The sequence below is a fragment of the Centrocercus urophasianus genome, unplaced genomic scaffold (genome assembly GCF_019232065.1).
Source record: "Centrocercus urophasianus isolate 14NV4802_14NV808 unplaced genomic scaffold, USGS_Curo_1.0 seq_19, whole genome shotgun sequence".
Classification (NCBI taxonomy): domain Eukaryota; kingdom Metazoa; phylum Chordata; class Aves; order Galliformes; family Phasianidae; genus Centrocercus; species Centrocercus urophasianus.
In genome coordinates this window covers 6,279,076-6,298,425 of record NW_024884744.1, presented here as the reverse complement: position 1 = coordinate 6,298,425, position 19,350 = coordinate 6,279,076, and the positions used below count along the sequence as shown (strand labels likewise).

Below are 19,350 nucleotides of genomic sequence, written 5' to 3'. Positions count from 1 at the left end.
GTGTAATACACGAGAGAGAACTCTGGCTGTGCTGAATATTCATGGCAGTGCAGTGATGTGCTTGATCCTTCTTCTGAGGGCTTTCTCTGAGCAACTCAGGCATTTTCCTGACACACTGGAGGAGGAGGAAGAGGCAGGCAAACAACCGTGTGGTGAGATCAGAACTCACCCCCTAAGATGCTCTAACCGGCCCTTGATTCTTCTTCCCTGGAGCACTGGCTGTAGTAACTGAAGAGTCAAAAATAGCACAGAGCTGTGACCAGTTTTGGAGGAAATGGGTCACAGTAATTCATAACTCCAGAAGAAACCCTGTCACTTCCACAGGCTGTTTTCCACATTGATCCTGCAGGCGGTGTGCTGTTTAGTGAGCACCAGCCCCCCTCAGACTCACTGCAGGTACAGGAGGAGGTTTTCTGCTGGCTGACCAAAATCAAGGTGAACAGAGTATGATTTCCAGAAGTCCTGCAGCCTCTTGGAAAACTACATTTTATGTGCATCTTCTGGCTGCAGAAGTCCTATCTGCCAGGTTGAGGAGCCCTGGCACCATGGCCACGCTGGCTCTGATGGGTGCCTGGAGCAGTGCAACATGTGCAGCATGCCTGTCCCCATGTCTGTGCATCAGTGTCAGCCTGAGGCTCAGCTCTCACACACTGTGCTCACACCTCCTGATGGCAGTGCAGACTGTGCTTTTAGAAAGGACTGTTACCTCCTTACACCCGTGTTTCAGGTTTTTATTCAATGTTGCCCCATTTTCAGAGGTTTTTAGAGATGTGACAGTGTGTTATGGGTGCTGGCTCATTGTTTTGAAACAGGCAAGGGGGAAGGTATTTTATTTTGATTTCAACAGCTCACACAATAGGATTTTGGAAGTGGTAATATCCCATGGAAACAGAAGATGGAGCTGTTTTTGAGGAACGAAGGGCGCATTGAGGTTTTTGAGAATGAAATAGCAGCCACTCTGATCTCAGCAAAAGGGCTCTTTCTCATGAATGAATAAAAATAGTGCAGTATTCCAGGGCCTGTAGTAGTGTAATTAGTGTATGAAATAATGAGACCCCATCGCCTTCTGCTCAGTCCCTGGGCTTTGTCTGGCAAAATTAGATTCTTTGCAATATTATTGCAATGTAATTAAAATGTAACAAGGGAGTACAGAACTCAGTCTTCAGAGATGTTCATCATCAGCCAGAAAAGAATTACAATGAGAAGGATTCAGCAACTTGCTGGCTTTGCAGCTGATTTATTTGCTTACTGCTGAAACTGCTGAAGAAAATTTAAAAAACTGTGAAATGTATCTATTGAAAGCTATGGAAAAAAAAATCGGATTTAACAAAATGTTGTTCAAACCTTTAAATAGATATTTTTAATTGAAAGTTGTTTTAGATTTGTACTTGACAACAAATGGATGAATTCCAAAACAAAACAGCCTTCTTGTGTGGAATTTTTCTTCTAATCCAAATGAAGCATTTTGTGACTTCTTACTTTTCAAAGTTTTGATTTCCAGTGAAAATAATTATGTAAGTTCGATGTGAATTTGCCACTAGGTTCAGTTCATCTGAACCTGTATGCCCTGGGGCAGGGCTCGGTCCATTGTTATGCACCTGTTTATATGCTTAAAGCCACAACAGCCAACCAAGGGAGATGGTGCTGGAGCACTGAAGGTTGAATACCTGCGTGAGATTTCCACTCTCCATGCCTTTGTTGTTCTGTCCAGTAGGAAATTTGGAAAATTCATCAGAGATCCCTTCCAGTGCCCTCCTACTGTCTCTGTGCCTTTCTGGCTCTGAACACAAATGGGAGTTTTTGTATTTGGCTCCAATGAGAAATGCGTGGAAAGCGAGATGTCTTTCTTTTTAAATTGCTCTGAGGCAGAAACAATTAGAGACCCACGGTAATGAAACAGTTCTGACTGAAAAGGCTAACCCAGAAAGACTACTCTTCTGATGCAGAAAATAATGAGGACTACCCTAAACTTTTAATCAGGATCTCAACTTTTATTTGCAGCTCCTGACAAGGACTGCATCCCTTAATAACATTTCTGTCAGTTCCAAACTCCTGAAATTAATATGAGAGCAATGAGGATTTAGTGGAAGTGCTAATTACCGATGCTCGAATTATTCTGCTGCGATTCAAAACCTCTGGAGTGGAGAAACTCTTAGCACGGATGGGCTGCCATCTAATTTCTATGAAGTTGTGCTGTGGAAGGTGACCCTGGCTTTAGACACTTTCATTCTGCAAAACATGAGCATCCTTCTTTCCCATTGACTTCACACCTTGTGAAGAATTAGGATGCAAATAATAACCTCCTCTTGCTCTGGAAACTGTACTACTCATGCTCCTATTGCATGCCATTCCTTCTGTTTCCACGCTCATTATTTGTCCTAATGTCCTGGCCAAATGGATATCGATGGTCTGGGGCAGCTTCCCATTATTATTCATGCTCTGAGCCTGGTGCCGGCCCAACGAGGTGCTCTGGGTGCCTGGGAGAACCCTATCAGCGCCCCTCAAAGGGTTTTATCATTCTTGTAGAAACTGGGTACACAGCAGCAAGGCCACACTGCCCTCAATGCAAATCCTCAATATGCTTTGTCATTTGGTAGTTCAGCAATTAGGGAACCAAGAATTAAGCTTGAAGGGTTTAAGGCTTCTATTTCAAATTGCTAGTTAGGATCATAGAATGGCTTGTGTTGGAAGAGACCTCAAAGATGATCTAGTTCCAACCCCCTGCTGTGGGCTGGCTGCCCCACCAGCTCGGGCTGCCCAGGGCTCATCCAACCTGGTCTTTGCACTGCAGTGGAATTGCCAGGTCACAGCCAGAAAACCAATAGCTGAGTTCCAGGTAAGAAGGCATGGCCAATCTAGGGAGCTCAGGTGCAAGCAATGCTCCTAAGTGACCAGAAGAGGTGGAGCCTGGATGCACTCCTACTCATCCTCATTTAAGGGTTGGCAGCTGAAGATGCAGCATCTCTCTTTGGATAAAGATTGTGTTCCTCTGGAATTGTCCCTGGTTGTTGGACAGGGTAAGCTGATTTTCCTTCTTTATTATCTATTGTTGTTCTGTGTGCCTGTATCCCATTTGAAGGTCTTGCCATTTTTTGCCATACAGACATTCCTGGGATGGGGCACCTGCAGCTCTCTGGGCAGCTAGAGTGTCACGGACCTGGGCTCTGACTGTGGATCTTTCCTCAAAAGGCAACAATTTTTGTGTGATTCTTCTCCGCCTGTTTTGCAGCCAGCTCTGAAGCTTGAACCTTAATATTAATCCCATTCCAAGTGTTGAATAGCATTACATGATTCATCTCTTCTATTAACACAAAAAGTAATACTGCTTTCTGCTTTGTGCGTAATGCCTTTTGAGAAATAGATGAAGACATAAGGGACGTCAAAGAATTATTTAATCTAAGCCTTTTTCTCTAGCCCTGCATTTTTCTCCCTTTATTGAATGATTATGTGCTGGTCCCTTCCCTTGCCCCATTGTGCTGGAGATGATGCATGCTGACAGTGGCCATCTCTTGTGAGGGAGGGCTGTGATAAGAGTTGCACAAAGGCACAAATGCAATGGGTGGAACAGAATGAAGAAGGGGAAGAGACTAGCTATGTTTTCTGTGCTGTGTTAGTAAGCCAAAGCCACTATCGTCACTATCACAAAAATACCAGCCCAAACTTTGAAAGTCAAAGTGAAGCCTGAATGATTGGGCTGAAACCTCCTTCAGTGAAGAGGCAGTACGGAGATTTTCTGCACTGATCAGTGTCTGTGAAGTCATATATGTTCATAATCCCAGCAAACATTCTGGGGAGCCAGTGTGCTCCATGGCAATATAGATGGAGAAGTTTTTGTTGTTGGGATGATGGTTGATAAGTGAGGTGGGTTTTGCAGCTGGGAGGTGAGGGCCTGTTGTATTGATTTGGAGCTCTCATTACATGGTGAGGACCTGGACAGAGGGGATACTGCACACTCCTTCCCTTTCTCTCCCCTCTCTGCCGTTAAGAAAAGGGGAAATAGATCAAATAGGAAATGTTAGAAGTAAAAATGAGAGTCAAGAGGAATCTTATAGCATTAGGTTTTGGGGAAGGATACTTGTAAACCCAATACTCGGTTTCAAATAAAAATGTCCTGTCTCTTCCAGACAGGTTCTTGCTATCGTCAAAGGTAGCAGCTCTACCAAAACAAAACTGCATTTTTTCAGCACATCATTATTATGGTTATTTCCCCAGCACTGACAGCATCCTCACTGCTTTCTCACTGTTTAATAGATGTGTAAGAACCTGGTCCATTTCCCATTGCAGTCAATAATGATCTTTCTTAATGAGCACTCAAATCACTACCAGTCTCTTAATGTAGAGATGCAGCTCCTGCTCTGTTCTCGAAGCTATCCATGGCCAGACCCATGGCTTTAGATGGCACCCAGTGGCCATCAGAGGCTCTCTGACATGCTGCTGGAGGAAGAGGACTCCAAAATGGCAGACCCAGCAGCGGACCAAAGGATGTGGTGGCTGTGCCTGCAAAGGGGCAGCTTTGTTGCCCTGCTCCACTCCAGCAAATAGCCTGTGAGTGTCAGAACTGCAATTTTATTCACAGAAAAAGGAGCCTTTCCTCCTTTTCCCTCCGAGCTGGATCCCTGAGGGCTGCAGTGACCTTGGCGCTCCCACCAAGAGCTGGGCTGGGGCCCAGGAATTAAGACATGCAGGTTTCTAAGGCCAATTACAGCACCTGGGAGTGAATGATAACTGGCTCGAGCTCCGCAGCCTGGAAAGCTGCTGTGTACCAGTGCCAAGTTCACTGCAGTGGGCACAGTGCAATTGATGTAGATACTGAGGAGGTGCAAAGGGAGGTGGACCCATTCAGCAATGGGTGCTGAGACTGCAGCGTGTGTTTGCTGTGTGAGGTTCTTTATTCAGATTGTGATCTAAAGTGTTTGCAGTACTTCAGTCAAAAGGAGAAGGAAAAAAAAAAAAAAAGGCAAAAAAGAATGTGCTTTGATGAACTTAAAGAGTAGAGCAAACCTGGCTCCCTGCTGACTGTACCAACGTTTGCTGAAATTTAGCTTATCAGCACATGGTGATATTTGCTAGCAAAACAGACTAAATGATCTAAACCAAAGCAATTGGGGCCATTATAAACTTCCAGTGCCTTAGAATAGAAAATTGTCTTGTACGGGGGTTCTCAGGCTTCTCTCATATCATCCCTCCCAGAGGCATCTGGAGACATCCGTCCTCAGCTAGGATTGTGAGGGCTGCCATCTATTTTCTTCTCACTGCAAAGCCTATTTTACGTTTGCATTATTTACACTCTTGACTGCTGATTTTTCACAACTACTGGGTACAACTGAATTAATTCTGTATATGGGATACGAAAGCAGAAATACGTGCTTTGCCCTGGGTTCCATAGGAGATTAATGCCAGAGCTTTGACCACTTTTACTTAAATCCCAGACGCACATACTTTGCCCCCTCCTTCCTCTTTCTTTGAGTTGATAACAAGACCCTCCTGACAAGGACAGCAGCTGAAGTGACCTATTAATGTACGCTGCTGGCTTGGGTGCAGGGTACTTATTTATGAGTACACAGGTATTTATTTATCAGTAAATAAGTGCAAATATCAAGAAATACTGATGGGACTGGGATTTTTCTTGTGGGTTGGAGCACATCAACTAGTGATAGGACATGAGATAATGGCCTCAAGTTGTGCCAGGGGAAGTTCAGATTGGATATTAGGAAAAGAGCAGTGGTGCATTGGCACAAGCTGCCCAGAGAGCTGTGGAGTCAGCGCCCCTGGAGGTGTTCAGAACTGTGCAGATATGACACTGAGGGATGTGGCCAGTGGACATGATGGGCTTGGTTGATGGTTGGACTTTGTGATCTTAGAGGTCTTTTCTAACCTTAATGATTGATTCTATGACTAGCTGCAGCAGATTGGGTGCGTGGGGAGCAGGGCTCCTTGCTGGGGCACCACGGGCTGCCCCAGCTCCGACGAATTCTTTGTTCACTCGCATCTCACAGTGAGGATTCATTTATCTATATGTGCTAGCTCAACAAAACATCCATTTAACTGCTATGATAGTCTCACCTCTGCTGCCTTTTGAAAATAGAAAAATCTGTGCAGTAAAATGGAGTGTTTTGATGAGTATCTTCATGCTTTTTCAGCTCTTTCTTTGCTTCACATCATAGTAAACTTCAGAACCTCACTTTGGCACCTGCAAGGCTGCCTTCAATTTACATTAATTTCAGATGCCACAAAGTGAATCCCTAATAATTTCCTGAGCAATGTTAACACTCTTTTTTTTTTTTTTTTTTTTTAATAGAGAATGAAAAGAGTCTGAAAGAAATCCATATACCGCACATAGTAACAATTTGCTGCAAAGCAAATACCCTTAATGTTGTCCCAGTGAAAGCTCTTGCAATAAAATATGTACAGTTCTCTCTCTTTGGCTGTTGATTCCAATTTCATAATGTTATCCCAAGCCTTTCAATTTTTGGAACAAAAAGAAAATAAGATCTCAGTTCTTCATACTCAGGAGCAATACAGCCTCATGGCTGGGAGCTGAGATGATTCCTGGATTTGCCTGGGTACAGTGCTGAGAGGGAAATCCCCTTCCCCTCCCTCCTGATGCTTTTCCAGCCTGGAAGGAGAACTTTAAAGAGCAGTCATTTAAAATTATGATATACATTCCATCAAAAAGGGTTCTGGCTTATTCCTAAAGCACAGAAAACTGAAAAATGACTTTGTTTAAGCAATTTACTTATCTCCATTGGAATGTGAATGAAGATTAATCCTTGGTCGTGTTGGAAAAGACACAGGTCCAGTGATTTAAAATTAACATATACAGCAGAGTGAGTTCTTTTCCTCTGAGTTTGTCCATTATGGGCACTTTCTACCTCAATTTAATTGACTGCCATTTAATGTTAAGCAGTCATACATTTTTAAGTCTGGTATAGACACTTTCTCATCTTAACCTCCATGTTATCTGAGATACCTACCCCACCAACTCCAGAGACTGTTTTGTCTATTAGATATATGATATACAAGAACAATATATGATACGTGATGTTGAAAAGAATAACTGTATCTTCATTTAAGATAGCCAGGTTTTGCACCCTCCTACAGCCCTTCACAAGGAGCCAGGCTACGTAAGCTGGTACAGGCAGGAGAATGAGCAGCTTTCTATAAATGCCAGAAGTGTGCATCTCGTCTAATCTTGTTCTGAGAGCAAGTACAACCACCTGCCGATGGCTGCTAATGATGAGAGTGGGGCTGCATGCAGCCATGGCTGAGCTAAGCCGGTGTTTGAGAGGGAAAATTGCTGGCAGAACCATTTGCTTTCTGGTGGTGAGGACCTCATGTCCCAGAGTGCCAGTGACTCATTCTTAAATCTCAAACAACAAATGTGTTGCCCAGTGCTATCATGACAGATGCAGCAGAAACCATCAGGGACTCTTTTCTTTGCCTAATGAAAGCAAAGTATTTAATCAAGAGAGACCAAATGGATTATTAGAACTCCTTCTTCCAGGGCATGTGCTGAACAACTTTCATCACGACTTGCACCAGCACTTCAATGGCTGGGTCTGCTGAACCCACAAAGTCCCCAAACCACAGCAAATGCCTCAGAACTGGAGTGCTATGGGCAGCAATGCCACAGGCTGGGCTGGGCAGACTTCCTAATTCAACCATACCAAACACAGATTGGCCATACCAGGGGAGTACATCATGGGGAACTGGTGCCTTGATACAGGCAACAAGGACATTAATTCCCCCCCTCGCACACAAAGTGACAACAAAAAGCCATCACCTTTGCTTTCCAAGATGAACTTTGCCTTTGCAATTCAGCCTCAAGCAGATCTGTAGTTAACCCTATAGCCTGAGGAACAGGAGCTTCTGCAAATGCGGCTGAAGGAAGCCCCCATAAAAAACACTGAGTGGGTCTTAAGCAAGGTCAGTAACAGTGCCACAGTGAATTGAGCTTTAAGGAAGAAAATACCTTTTATTCTTAATTATTATTTAAAGAAAGGTGGATAGTTCCTATTGATTTTCTTTAGTCAGGATTTTTGGACTGATTCCATGAAGCAACTTTCACTGCAGTGTTCCTGAAAATAAATGGACCACATATTATGCTCATTCATTTAAACCCACCAGATCTATTTAAAAAGAATAGGAGCTGATTGTGTTAGCTTTCCGTAATTGAAAAGGAGCTGGCTGCACCACTTTTCTCACAGAGTAATTTGTCTGCTTGGGAGCTGGATCATCAGCTGCAGTTAAAAATCCTGCTGCTTTTAGGATTCTTGTTTTGTGTCTCACTCTGTTGGGTTTTTTTCCCAAGCTTTCCCAAAGCTTGGCTTTGTAACCTACAGAAAACATGGTGAATGAAACCAAAGCCTGTCTCCTTACTGACCTTTTTCCCCCCTGCCACTTGGATGGTGGTTCTCCTACTGCCTGACTGCTTCCCTTTGATGTCCTCCCTCTCACACAGAGGCTCACACAAAGAAAAAAAATCATCCCAAAGGAGCTTCTCTCCTTCCCACCCATGTTATTTTGGAAGCAAGGAAGCAGGAAAAGCTTGAGCTGTAGGATCCCACATTAGGATCTCATAGAAGAGTCGCTGCATAGGTGTGCTGCCAGGGCCTGACAGCTTTCCTCCTGATTTGTGACCCTGTGGGAGGAAAAGCAGTCAGAAATCAATGTTAGTGTATTTTAAATGAACTCCTAAATTATCTCACCTTCAGTCATAGTGGATTAACTCCAGAATGATTCCTAAAAATTATGGTGGTTTTAAATGCTTAGTGGGTACAGCATTATATATCCTACTACCAGTGGGAGGTGAAATAATAAAAGAAAATGCTAGAAAAAAAACAATAACATTTTTTCTGTTAGATTCCACTTAAAGACCTCTAGATATACCTCCAGAGAGCTACTGATGAAAATATCACAATGCAATAACATTCGTGGAGCAAGAACCCCTGCACTGCTGCTGCATGGGGCATAGAGACCATAAAGATAATATATATCAAATAAAGAGATTTTTAAAAGTATATGATTAGAGAGTCATTTGCAAGTTGTTTTTCTTACTGGCTTTGGAACCAGGTGTCAGTAGGTTTAATCAATGTACACTTATTTGTTAGTGTGATACTAGTGAGTCTTTATTATGGTAGAAGAGAAACACCTGTGACAGAAAAAAAAAAAGCACTGTAAGTACTTCATCATTTCAGCCACAGCTGCTCCGTGGCACTTGTGCTGAATTGTAAGAGATAGTAAAACCCATAATCATTTTCTTCTTCTGCAGCTTCTAGCCAAAACACAATTAGAGTGAAACGCTGGGCTTTGCAGAAAGGAAGAGGTGAAACCGTGACTCCCCGTGCCATCCCCAGGGTGGGATGGGGATGAGATTGAGGATGGCAGCCCCCTGAGTGAGGAATGTGGAGGACAACATCGGGCCCAGGAGCACACACACAGGTGGGAGGATGGAGCTCCAGCACAGCTGCTGGGGTCAGGGGGGTGGGGGCCACAGGTGGCTCTGATTGGGATGGTTAAGGCCAGTTTGGGCCTTCAGTCCTAGGCTTTAAAAGTGCTTAAAGCAGCAGTTGTAGGTTCTTTGGAAGGTTTTAGGTTTGCATGCAGCATGTTGGCTTGTTTCCTGGCTCCTAGCAGCGCTCCCCAGGTATGTATCATGCTATGGATGAATCTGTATGGGCTTGGAGACCTGAATATACTTATTGCTTTTGATGCTGTTATGCTGTAAGTGGGACTAGAACAGGTTATTGGTGGAAATAGTTTTCTAGGACTATAGCGCTTCAAGGAAAAGCAATACATTTCTTCACCAGCTGTAGTTCTAGGCTGTAAGCAAGGGGTGCAGCTCCTTCAGCAACTGGGTGTGTAGGCACATAGGTGTCAATGGGCGACCACACGGAGGAGCCCTTGGAGGAGTTCTATCACTTGTTTCCAAAATCTGGCTGTGAATTGTGCCCTTGGGTTAGTACTGCAAAGATGCGGTACCAGCAAATGCTGTTGTGAGCGTTGGGCTTCTGAGGGGACATCACTGGCCCCATCCTGACCTTGCCGCATGCTCAGCCCTTTGCGTTGCTCTCTGGCATTCTCTTCCCTTTCTGTGGAGCAGATGGCTTCCCCTACTGAACATCAGAAACTTTTGGTCATAAGAAGTCATACCCAAGTACTTTTTTCCTTAAGGTGTCCTAAGAAAAAAAAAAGAAGGGAGAGAGAAAGAAATCAAACTCTGTTTTGATTTCTGGTGCACACATTTTTATCTACTAACTAAAGGCTCTTATCACACCAAGCTCTACTTGAAAAATAGTTCATAGTTCTTCTACGGACTGTGGAGGAAAAAGATTTTCTTAAGCAACACGTGGTAGAGAAACTTGTGCACTTCCTGTTGCTTCTGCCTCTGGAGAGGCAAAGTTGGGAAGGGGAGAGGGAGATGCAGCAGTGAAATATATATCTCTTTCTTAAGTAAAAATAGCTTGAACTGTACTTACTTATCCTCTCAACTGGCTGGAGATGGAAAGGCCTCCAGTGCAGAAAGAAGCATAAGGAAAAGGAGATGATGTCCTGCTTGACTTGAAGCAATCCACTGTGGAGGGCCTGAAGGTTTGGTAGTGTCACCAGGGCTTGTTCCTTTCCTTCTGGAATTGGTAGTGGTTATTTCTGGAGCTCCTTGCTCCAGTGGCACCAGGAGAGCTACTAGTTTTCCTGTATACTGTAGGTAGGGTAGACGTGGCACTTAAGAACATGGTTGGTGATTATGGTGGAGGTGGGTTGATTGTTGGACTCAGTGATTTTAGTGGTCTTCCAAGAGTAATAATTCTATGATGTTTAGCTGAGAAAAGAACAGTTGATGTGCTGAATGAGGAAATGTAGGTGGGTTTTGGAACAAAAGAAACCTGCCTTCCGCCTTATCCTCTGCAAACCAGAGCATACTCTGAGGATTTTGTGAGTGTTGTCATTGTCAGCAGCTGAAAAATATCAACACTGGTGTGTGGAGCATCTGTAATGCTTCACTTAGAAACCCAATCCTAAAAGGTGACCGAAGAACAGAAATAGGGGTGTGTTATTCTCCTATCTCTTCAGCCTGATGTTGTGACAAGGACGAGGTGGCCCCACACTCTGGTGGTATTGGGGGGATGTGTGGCTGAGCAGTACCAGGCCTGCACTCAGCGTGGAGACCCCTCCTCTTTGCCACACACATCACATCACCCGATTTACATGCACAGCTGTTCCAGCACCAATTAGTCATGTGATATTTGAAACATCAAATATTCTTTCCCTGCTTATCAACACTGTAATTATGGCCTGTCAGGGCTTTACGCTCTTCTTAAAATAAACACCCAAATGCTGGTGTTAACCCTTCAGCACTGTGCCTTAGCCATCTTGTGACTTGATTTAAATCTCCAAGATAAACGGAGTTGTAATTTAATTATTTGCCTGCCAAAGTATGCGTGAAAGGGCTGCAGTTTGATGAGCCACCCATGGCACCCAGTCCAGGAGAGTGGTGGCCCTCTTGTGGGTGTTGCAGGACTTTGACCCAAATCAGGGATGCATTGAACTCGGCACAGTTTATTGCTCATTTTTTCAGCTGCATCCTGACTAAATGCAAACCTCTTCTGCTGGCCAGGCCTATATTTTGCTGACTTGAACCACTTCAGAGCTAAAAGTCCCCAGATTTGTGTGAGGACAGTGCATTCGCAGGTACCAACAGGTACAGTTAAGGGCTCTACTTCTGCAAGCAAACACAATGATTTGTGAGGCTGTTGCTGTGCCAGGACTTCTATCCAGAGGCCATCTGAATGCACAGATGTGGAGCTACAGCTCTGGAGCACTGCTTCGAGCTCTGCTGATTCCTGATCCTTGCGCTTGCTGCCTCCATGGAAGTGCAGTCAGAGGAGTGCTTTGTCTGAGTACTCACCCCTTTAGACTGGACGTAGCCCTGGAGACTGCAGAGGTCAGCATGGCAGATGCAGGAATATGGGGCTATTCCTTGCAGTACTTGCTCTTCTTGCAGCCTCAGTGCCTCTTGGGCCTGCAACAGTCCTGTAACCTGTGAACCTACTGTCAGAATCTGTGTTCTTGAGACATGCCAAACTAATGGGCAGTGAGGTTCAGGTCTGAACTGAAACTCATAGTTCTGAGGGCATGTCCAAGCTTTGAATGTCCGCACAGTCCTTGTCTCAGTGCATTGCCTTATTTACCAGGGAACCCTGTCATGCTGACTTCGCAGATGTAATTCTTTTTTTTTTTTTTTTCTGTTTATAATGCTTGATGTTTCACAATGTGCATGTGCTTATTTGTTTCCTGAGGAACAGGAGATACTACATGGTGCAAGTATGCTATCTATACATTGAGATTGTGTTAATTTTTTACATTTCCTATGCTGGAGATATCTGGGAGTCAGTGAGCATGAACTCTAACAGATTCAGACCAAAGGCTTAGTAATAATAATAAAAAAAGCTGGAGACATTATAACTAAACACGTGAGTGATATAGACTCTGACACAGTCTCTGCTGCCTGTGCAGCACTAGTCACCATGGGGAAAAACATTTAGAAAAAAAATCCAGGTAAATCAATTACTTTTACTTCATTTCCTCCTCATTTCTTTCACTGCCTTATCGTGTTTCACCACATTTTGCTGTGATGTGGCGATGTGCACCATGGCTGAGAACTGATTGCACATCATGGTGGGGACGGTCACGGCTTGTGGAGAGTCCTCAGTCTGTGTGCAGAGCTGATGGCTGCAGTTGGCCAGCTCCCATCTTTCCGTGCACGCAACCGCCCTCCTCTGTGACCTGTCCTATAGACAATGTCCAGATGAACTGGGGGAACATGGCCTCCAGTAGCTGTTGAGTCTGTGTTGGTAGATTTATATTTCACTTGAGGAATAGACAGACTTACGACTTTAGGGGAAGTCTGTGTGCTGGTCTCATTCTCTTTGATCTGCTCTGGCACTTCTTCCACTTGGTTTAGGGCCGGGTGTCCAGTGGAGAAGTGGTATATCACTGTATAGGTAAAGTCTGTATCATAATGCATATATACAAACAGTGCTGCATGAAAACTGTTCAGGCAGCTCTATTTCTGGCATTTTGAAACTTTAGAGTGCTTGCTTTTGCAACCTGAATAATGTTCTTTAAAGTGTATGGTTTGGGTTGGTTTTTTTTTTAGTATGTAATTATAATCTTGTTCTACATAATTTAACAGCATCAGAACAGGAGATTTTTATCCGAGGCTGGAAGTAATTGTTGCTCAAGCTTATTGCTCAGCTGAGGTGACATGAGGAAAGGTCTAAGTGCTACTGTCAGCCATACAACAGAGCATAGGATGAGCCCATCCTTGGCTGTGCAGGCACAGAAGGATGACTCTGGGCTTGGAGCAGTGATTAAATCTTTGCCAAGCTCTGGATCCTTGGGGTGGTGGGTCCGTAGTAAGCTGCTGGGGGGCAGTCAGCTCCCAAGACAAGAGAGCTGGTGACACCAAGGCTTCCTTGGGCAGGCATCTGGATTTTGATCAGTGCTGACTCCAGCGACATAGCACTCTGATGGGAAGCAGATGGCTCTTGGGCTCTGCTTCTCCTGCTGTTCTATGTGTGTAGATCAGCATGGCCACCTCGTCACAGGGAGAGAGGCCAGAAGGGGTGGGAGGGGACTCGGAAAGGATATGAGAGAGCAACACATTTCCCAGATCATTAATCTGCTATTTGTGGCCAGAATGATATTGGCTGAAGATGAAGGACTGCCAGAGATGGCAGCAGAAATCTGGGACTGCAGATGTTCTCCCTCCTTCAGGTGACTGCTCAGCAGCACGGAGCTAATGCAGGGACATCAGAAGCATCATGTGCCTTGTGAATTTCTGTTAGCTGACTGTACTGTTGTGCACAAGTGTAAAGCAAGGCATTGATGACTTAACTGTGGTTGAATTTCCTTAACTTCAGGAAGAACTGTGATGGAATAAAGGCCTCCCAGTTTTGACAGAAGAGTATCTGAATTCCTTTTAATGGCAGTTCTAATTCTGATACTCCTTAGCCTTTTGGTTAGCTCTGCCTGTGTGCCTAATAGGATGTGTCAGAGTTAAGAGTTAAGAAAAATGGAGTGTGATAGTGTTAGCAGAAAATCAGGCTTTGAGTGAGGTTGATCAAATTGCTCACTTGCAGCAAAGTCCATCGCAGCCCCAAACATGGCTCCTTCTTGCTGGATATATCCTGTGCTATGGAGCCTGGCAGCTCTTTCATTCTGCATCTGGTTTGGCAGTGCTTGTGTTCTTTCCTTGCTCGGCACCTACCTGGGAGCACCCAGCTCTGTGGCCATGCTGAGTGGGGGTCTGAGTGCTTCAGTGTTTGGCCCCCAGGGAGCGAAACATCTTGGGTTTAGCAAACTGAAGGCAAGCCTGGTGTCAGTTTACCTGGCAGCATTTCCAATTAAAGTGGACCTCTCTAGGCTGCTGGGGACATTGGCACTGGGAGCTGCCACCAGCTGCACCACTGCTACCCTGGTGATGGTTGGATAAATGTTACTTTTCTCCTTCCCCTCCTGGTGCTGTGGTGCTGTAGGCTCTGATGCTTTGCTTTACTCATGGCTGTGATCAGTGATGTCTCTGGGGTTTGTTAGGAGGGTTGCTGGTGGCTGTGTCCCCGTGACCGATCCCATGCTCCTCTGATGGTTGAGGAGAATGGAAGAGAAGAAACGTGTCACCAGTCAGCCTCTAAAAATAAATTCTTCAAAACATTCACTGAACCGAGCAATTGCCGATAGCTTTGTTTCGCACCAGAGGAACTATTATATTTATTTCTCAAGCATCCCTAGTAGGAAAGCTGCTCCTCTCCTGGATTTCAGCAGGCAGCGGTGGGTCAAACTGAGAAATGGAAACATTGTGTTTTCAAAACATTTCAAACTAAGTAGTTTATACTTTTTCCTCAGATAACCCAAACCACTCAGAAGAGTCTGTATGCAGTTGTGAAATGTTTGGGTACGTCACAAACAGCGATGTCCTCCTGGACTTCCTGCTGGGAAGTGACGAGCTCAGGTTGCTCAGTGAAGCAAGAAAGTGTTCTTTTCCCTGGGTCTATGATAGATGACAAGCAGTGCAGCAGCTAATGGAGAGCTGATGCTATCATGCTCAGGTTCTGAGACTTCAAGGTTGCATTACTGCAGAGATACTGGTTCAGTCCCCTTGGAAAGCTGAAGCTCTATTAGTATGGGCATTATTGGATGAGAAGGGGAATTAGCTGTCCAGTTCTTAAGGTGCGGTAAGTTGCAGTTTCCACTAGAGGTTTCACTGCATTGCTGTAGGGCTGCAGTTTCTGTAACACAGGTGCTGGAGCCTGCCTGACCAGGTCAACAGCAGGCACAGCTTTGAGTCATTTCACTGAGCTGCACTGTACCTTGTGTCATGCCAGCTGCCTCTGCTGGGCACCGCTTTTGGGATGCATGCTTCAATGTGAGCAAATGCTGCTGTGCTGCCCAAGTAGCCCGCTTTGCACACACAAGGCTTGCCTTTGGCTAGCAGTGCTCTCTTTGTGATGTGGCCATGATGAAGGACCAGACAGTCCCCAAGGTGGGGACAGTGGCCGTGTCCCCAGCCTGCCTTGGGACGTTGTGCCAGATCTACGACTGTGGCACTGTGTCTTCTCAAGGAGTGCAGCTCTCTCATTTCCCGAGCCCCCTTTCTGTATTTAGCTCCAGCTTGTACTGATTGTTTTCTGGGTATGTTTTGAGATAAAAGAGATGTCTGCTCAAACAGACGAGCTAAACCCAACCATGCTCTCTGTTGTCCTAGCTGGTGATATTTAGTAAGTCTGCAGGAAAGTGCCAAGTTTCAGAGAACTGCAGCAGGATTGGTCACACTTCTAGTTCACAGTTGTTCCAGAACAGAAATAAGACCTGAAGTAAATAATCTAATTAAGAAAATACCTATTAAAAGGCTGTATGAATGTGGCATCTGCAACATTACACATACCCTAAGTTTCATGAGCGGGCCCCAGTGTGTCCAGGCACTGTGCTGACATTTTCCTGTGACGCTTTTCCATTGGGAGTTTTGCAGCCCCAGTTGCTCCTTCCTGCCCCAGCTGGATGTGGTGTGAGATGGTTGTGCCAAGAAGCATATGCATTTAGTTGGCGTGGTGATTATGGGGTGTAGGTGATTTTAGTGACCTTTTCCAATGTGGTGGGTTTGTGTAAATACTCAAGTTCACCCTCAGAGCAGTATGTGGATAGGGGATGTTTCTCACTCACTTGTGCTGCCTACAAGAATATCAGTTTTACTCAAAATGATATTGAAATGGTGGCAGAGAAAAGGAGCAGCACATCTCCACCAAAGCACTTCTCTTTGAGGCAGCAGGAACTGTCAACATTGTGTTTGCAGTGCTAACGCTTCTGTGGGGGGTTAACTGTGCCAGGCAGTTAATTCCCTTTAAAATTACTGTTTTACCTCGCTCCATCCAATTACTCAAGTTATTTTGCTATCGCACGGATCTCTCTGTTAATGTCAACAAAATGATTACAGAAAGCAGCAGCATCACAGTGTGTCACCCACAGGGAGCACTGACAGCAAGTGCAGCGTGCAGTGTGTTTCAGGAGCTCCATCAGCACCAAACAGCACTGACATGGGCAGCCTGGTTGTCATGCACGGACCTGGGGTGATGTTGGATTTGTGAGCTGAGGTTGGCAGCGTGGCTCTCCCTTTGGCATGGGTGGTAGCAGGGGGGTGAATAGGGGACAGTTGTGCACCAGCACGGGGCAAGCCCCTCTGCTTGAAGGGAAAGCAGTGTTGTAAAGGAAGAAAACTGGGAGCCATGTGGCTATATTGGTCTTGAATTTGTCCCAAAAGGGTCAGCTTTGGCTGAGGACAGAGTATTTTTGCTCAACAAAGATTTTGCCACACCGGTCCTGCTGATGGTGGGAGCGCCCAGATCTGCTGTGATCCATGTGAATTGCACAAATTGATCCAGAAAATGTTCTACACAGAAACCTTCATCAATTCCTTGTTGCATCAGCACTCCTCATTTCTTAGCTGCAGGAGTTATAAAGGAAAGTCTAATGAAACAAGCCAAATCTGAATGCAGAAGATATTGAAATCTAGAAGATTTAATTTAATATTTTTATTACATATCTTTGGAACCCTGATTATCCCTCCCCCCGCCCTTCAGGCATTTATTTACCTAAGGAAAATTATACTACTGATTACAAGATTGCAGCTCCATTTTCACTGCTTAGAACTTTTTTTTTTTTTTTTTTTAACAGCTCGTGTTACACTTGCATGACTTGTAAAGTTTCATAATATCTTGAAATTGTTTATGCTATGTTGCAGAAAGGTACTTACATAGAGATGAAGGAGGCAGAAGATTTGCTTTGCAGTCTTTTTGAGGGGAAAAATGTTAGTTTCTTGGCTTGGATAGGCCTGTGAATGATTCCTTTGAATCACTGGGCAGTGAGTTCACGCCCTGCATTTGTCCTTCAGACTAAGTGCAAAGTGAGAAACTGTAAGAGGTACCTTTAAACACAGCATAAAAAGGAATGTTTTCTATGCGGGGAATAAAAATAAATTATGCAGAAACCATGACTATTGTGTGTGTGTGTGCGTGTGTATGAAATCAGACCTGCAATATTCCTGTGGTAAATAAATGACAGATAGGACAGCATATTAGAAAAAAACATGAATATTTCCAATAAATCCTTGCACCTGGGCATTTTAAATCAGAATTCACTTCAGCCAGAACTGCACGCTGAGTTGAGGTCAGGAGAGATTTCCAGAAGTATTATGATTATTACCTAACAATTCAGTTAATAAGAGCTGTGGAATTGGGTTAGATTTTTGTCATTTCGGATGTTACAACAGTAGGGACCTTTGCCTGACACAACATCATGAATATTGGATGGGATCCTGCGGTGCTGCTCCTCCACGTTATGATATGATCCAAGGCTGAAGGTTATGAATACATGAGTTACATTGTTCGCTTCTCAGTTGGTAAAAACAAAAAAGCCACCATCCCATAATCAAGTTCTGATACACAACTAGATATAATATAGCTTTTCTTTATATATATATATATATATATCTGTATATCTGTATATATATATCAAGTAAAAAAATCTAAAATAGTTGGAAGTAAAAAATGAAAAAATAGCTGATTGTGTTACTTTTTCTTTACAGTGATATGGTAGCAAATACATGACAAATGAGTAATAAACCTTTACATAAGGTGTTCTGGTCCCATCTCCATCAGCAGGGCTCACACTGAAGTACAAAATGGAACAAGGTGATTTTTGTTGGTTTTCTTGTTTGTTTTTTTTGTTGTTTTTTTTTTTGGCTACAGCTTCTGCAGATGACAAAGATGCTGTTGGTAAGACAGAAGGAAAATACAGCATAAAATAAATAAAACTCCAAAGTGTTTGCAAAAGACTGTACATACCACTGGGTAAAATTTACTTCTGAACTGGGAGAGCTAACACATAGCATCACCAAGTCCTACTTAGGCAGAAAACACTCATACTTATCCTGGCCTCGCAGTAGTCTGTGTGGTGCCACCTGCTCACAAAAAAAAACCTGTTTTGTTTCCCTACTTTTTTCCCCTGCAACCAATAACAACAAGGCAAAACCAGAAATCCATTGGCAGGGCTGAGCCAGAGGTGAGACCTCAGTGATGCACAAGTCATTTGCTGCCTTTTCTCCAGGCGTGAATTTCCCCAGAATCCTTTACACTGAGAAAGTCAATTGACTGAGTTTGGCAAATGGTCACATTGAGCCCAATTCTGGCTGTAGAAAGGAAAGAAGTACAGGTCTCAGCATCAAACGAGATCGTCAACACAAACAGTAATTTTTTCAGTTGTCTGCATAATAATAACATCATGTTTGCATATAGAACAGCTTTTGCATTATTGCTCTACTTATAAGAATATAGTAAGGAACTTACAACAGACTTGCACGTTACAAACTTAAGGTTCTTTGGTGAAGAATGAGAAAACAGTATTTTATCTGTAATTAACTCTTGGAGGAGTTTTCGTCCTTATCTGTTGATCCTTTGGATTCTCTCACAGAGGAGAGAAAGGTATTGAGTCAGCTTTACCATCGCAACGATGGCAACACCGCCGATCATCATGCATGTGGGCCAGAAGAGCGAGTGGAACAGCACGTTGGAGCTGTACAGTTTGGTCAATATCACATTCTTCTGAGTGCCCTCAGGATCATAGAAGCAGGAGAAGCGTTGATACTTTCGGAAGTTTTCCATCACAACGTTCACCATCGACATGGATTCCTCGTAGTTCTTGCCGCACTTGGGTATGTACGAACACTGGGGAGAAATCAGAGGGAGAAAAATGCAACTGCAAACCAGATACCGTGTCTGTTTTCAGGTGGCAAGCAGGAAA

At 44.1% G+C, this 19,350-nt stretch overlaps 1 protein-coding gene and 1 long non-coding RNA gene across 5 annotated transcripts in view; one reads left to right on the top strand and one right to left on the bottom strand.

Moving 5' to 3' along the window:
• Positions 1-8,662: 8,662 nt before the first annotated feature.
• On the top strand, positions 8,663-19,253 carry LOC122161398. The gene is made up of 3 exons (XR_006169170.1): positions 8,663-9,441; positions 18,137-18,242; positions 19,021-19,253. It is a non-coding gene; the product is annotated as an uncharacterized LOC122161398 (long non-coding RNA).
• LOC122161396 (calcium-activated potassium channel subunit beta-2) overlaps positions 18,081-19,350 on the bottom strand; it is a 114,600-nt gene continuing 113,330 nt past the window's right edge. For all 4 annotated transcript variants that reach the window (XM_042820818.1, XM_042820819.1, XM_042820821.1 and 1 more), the window contains one exon: positions 18,081-19,274. In XM_042820818.1, coding sequence (XP_042676752.1) covers positions 18,990-19,274 — 285 coding nt within the window. In that variant the 3' untranslated portion in view covers positions 18,081-18,989. The remainder of the gene's footprint in view (positions 19,275-19,350) is intronic.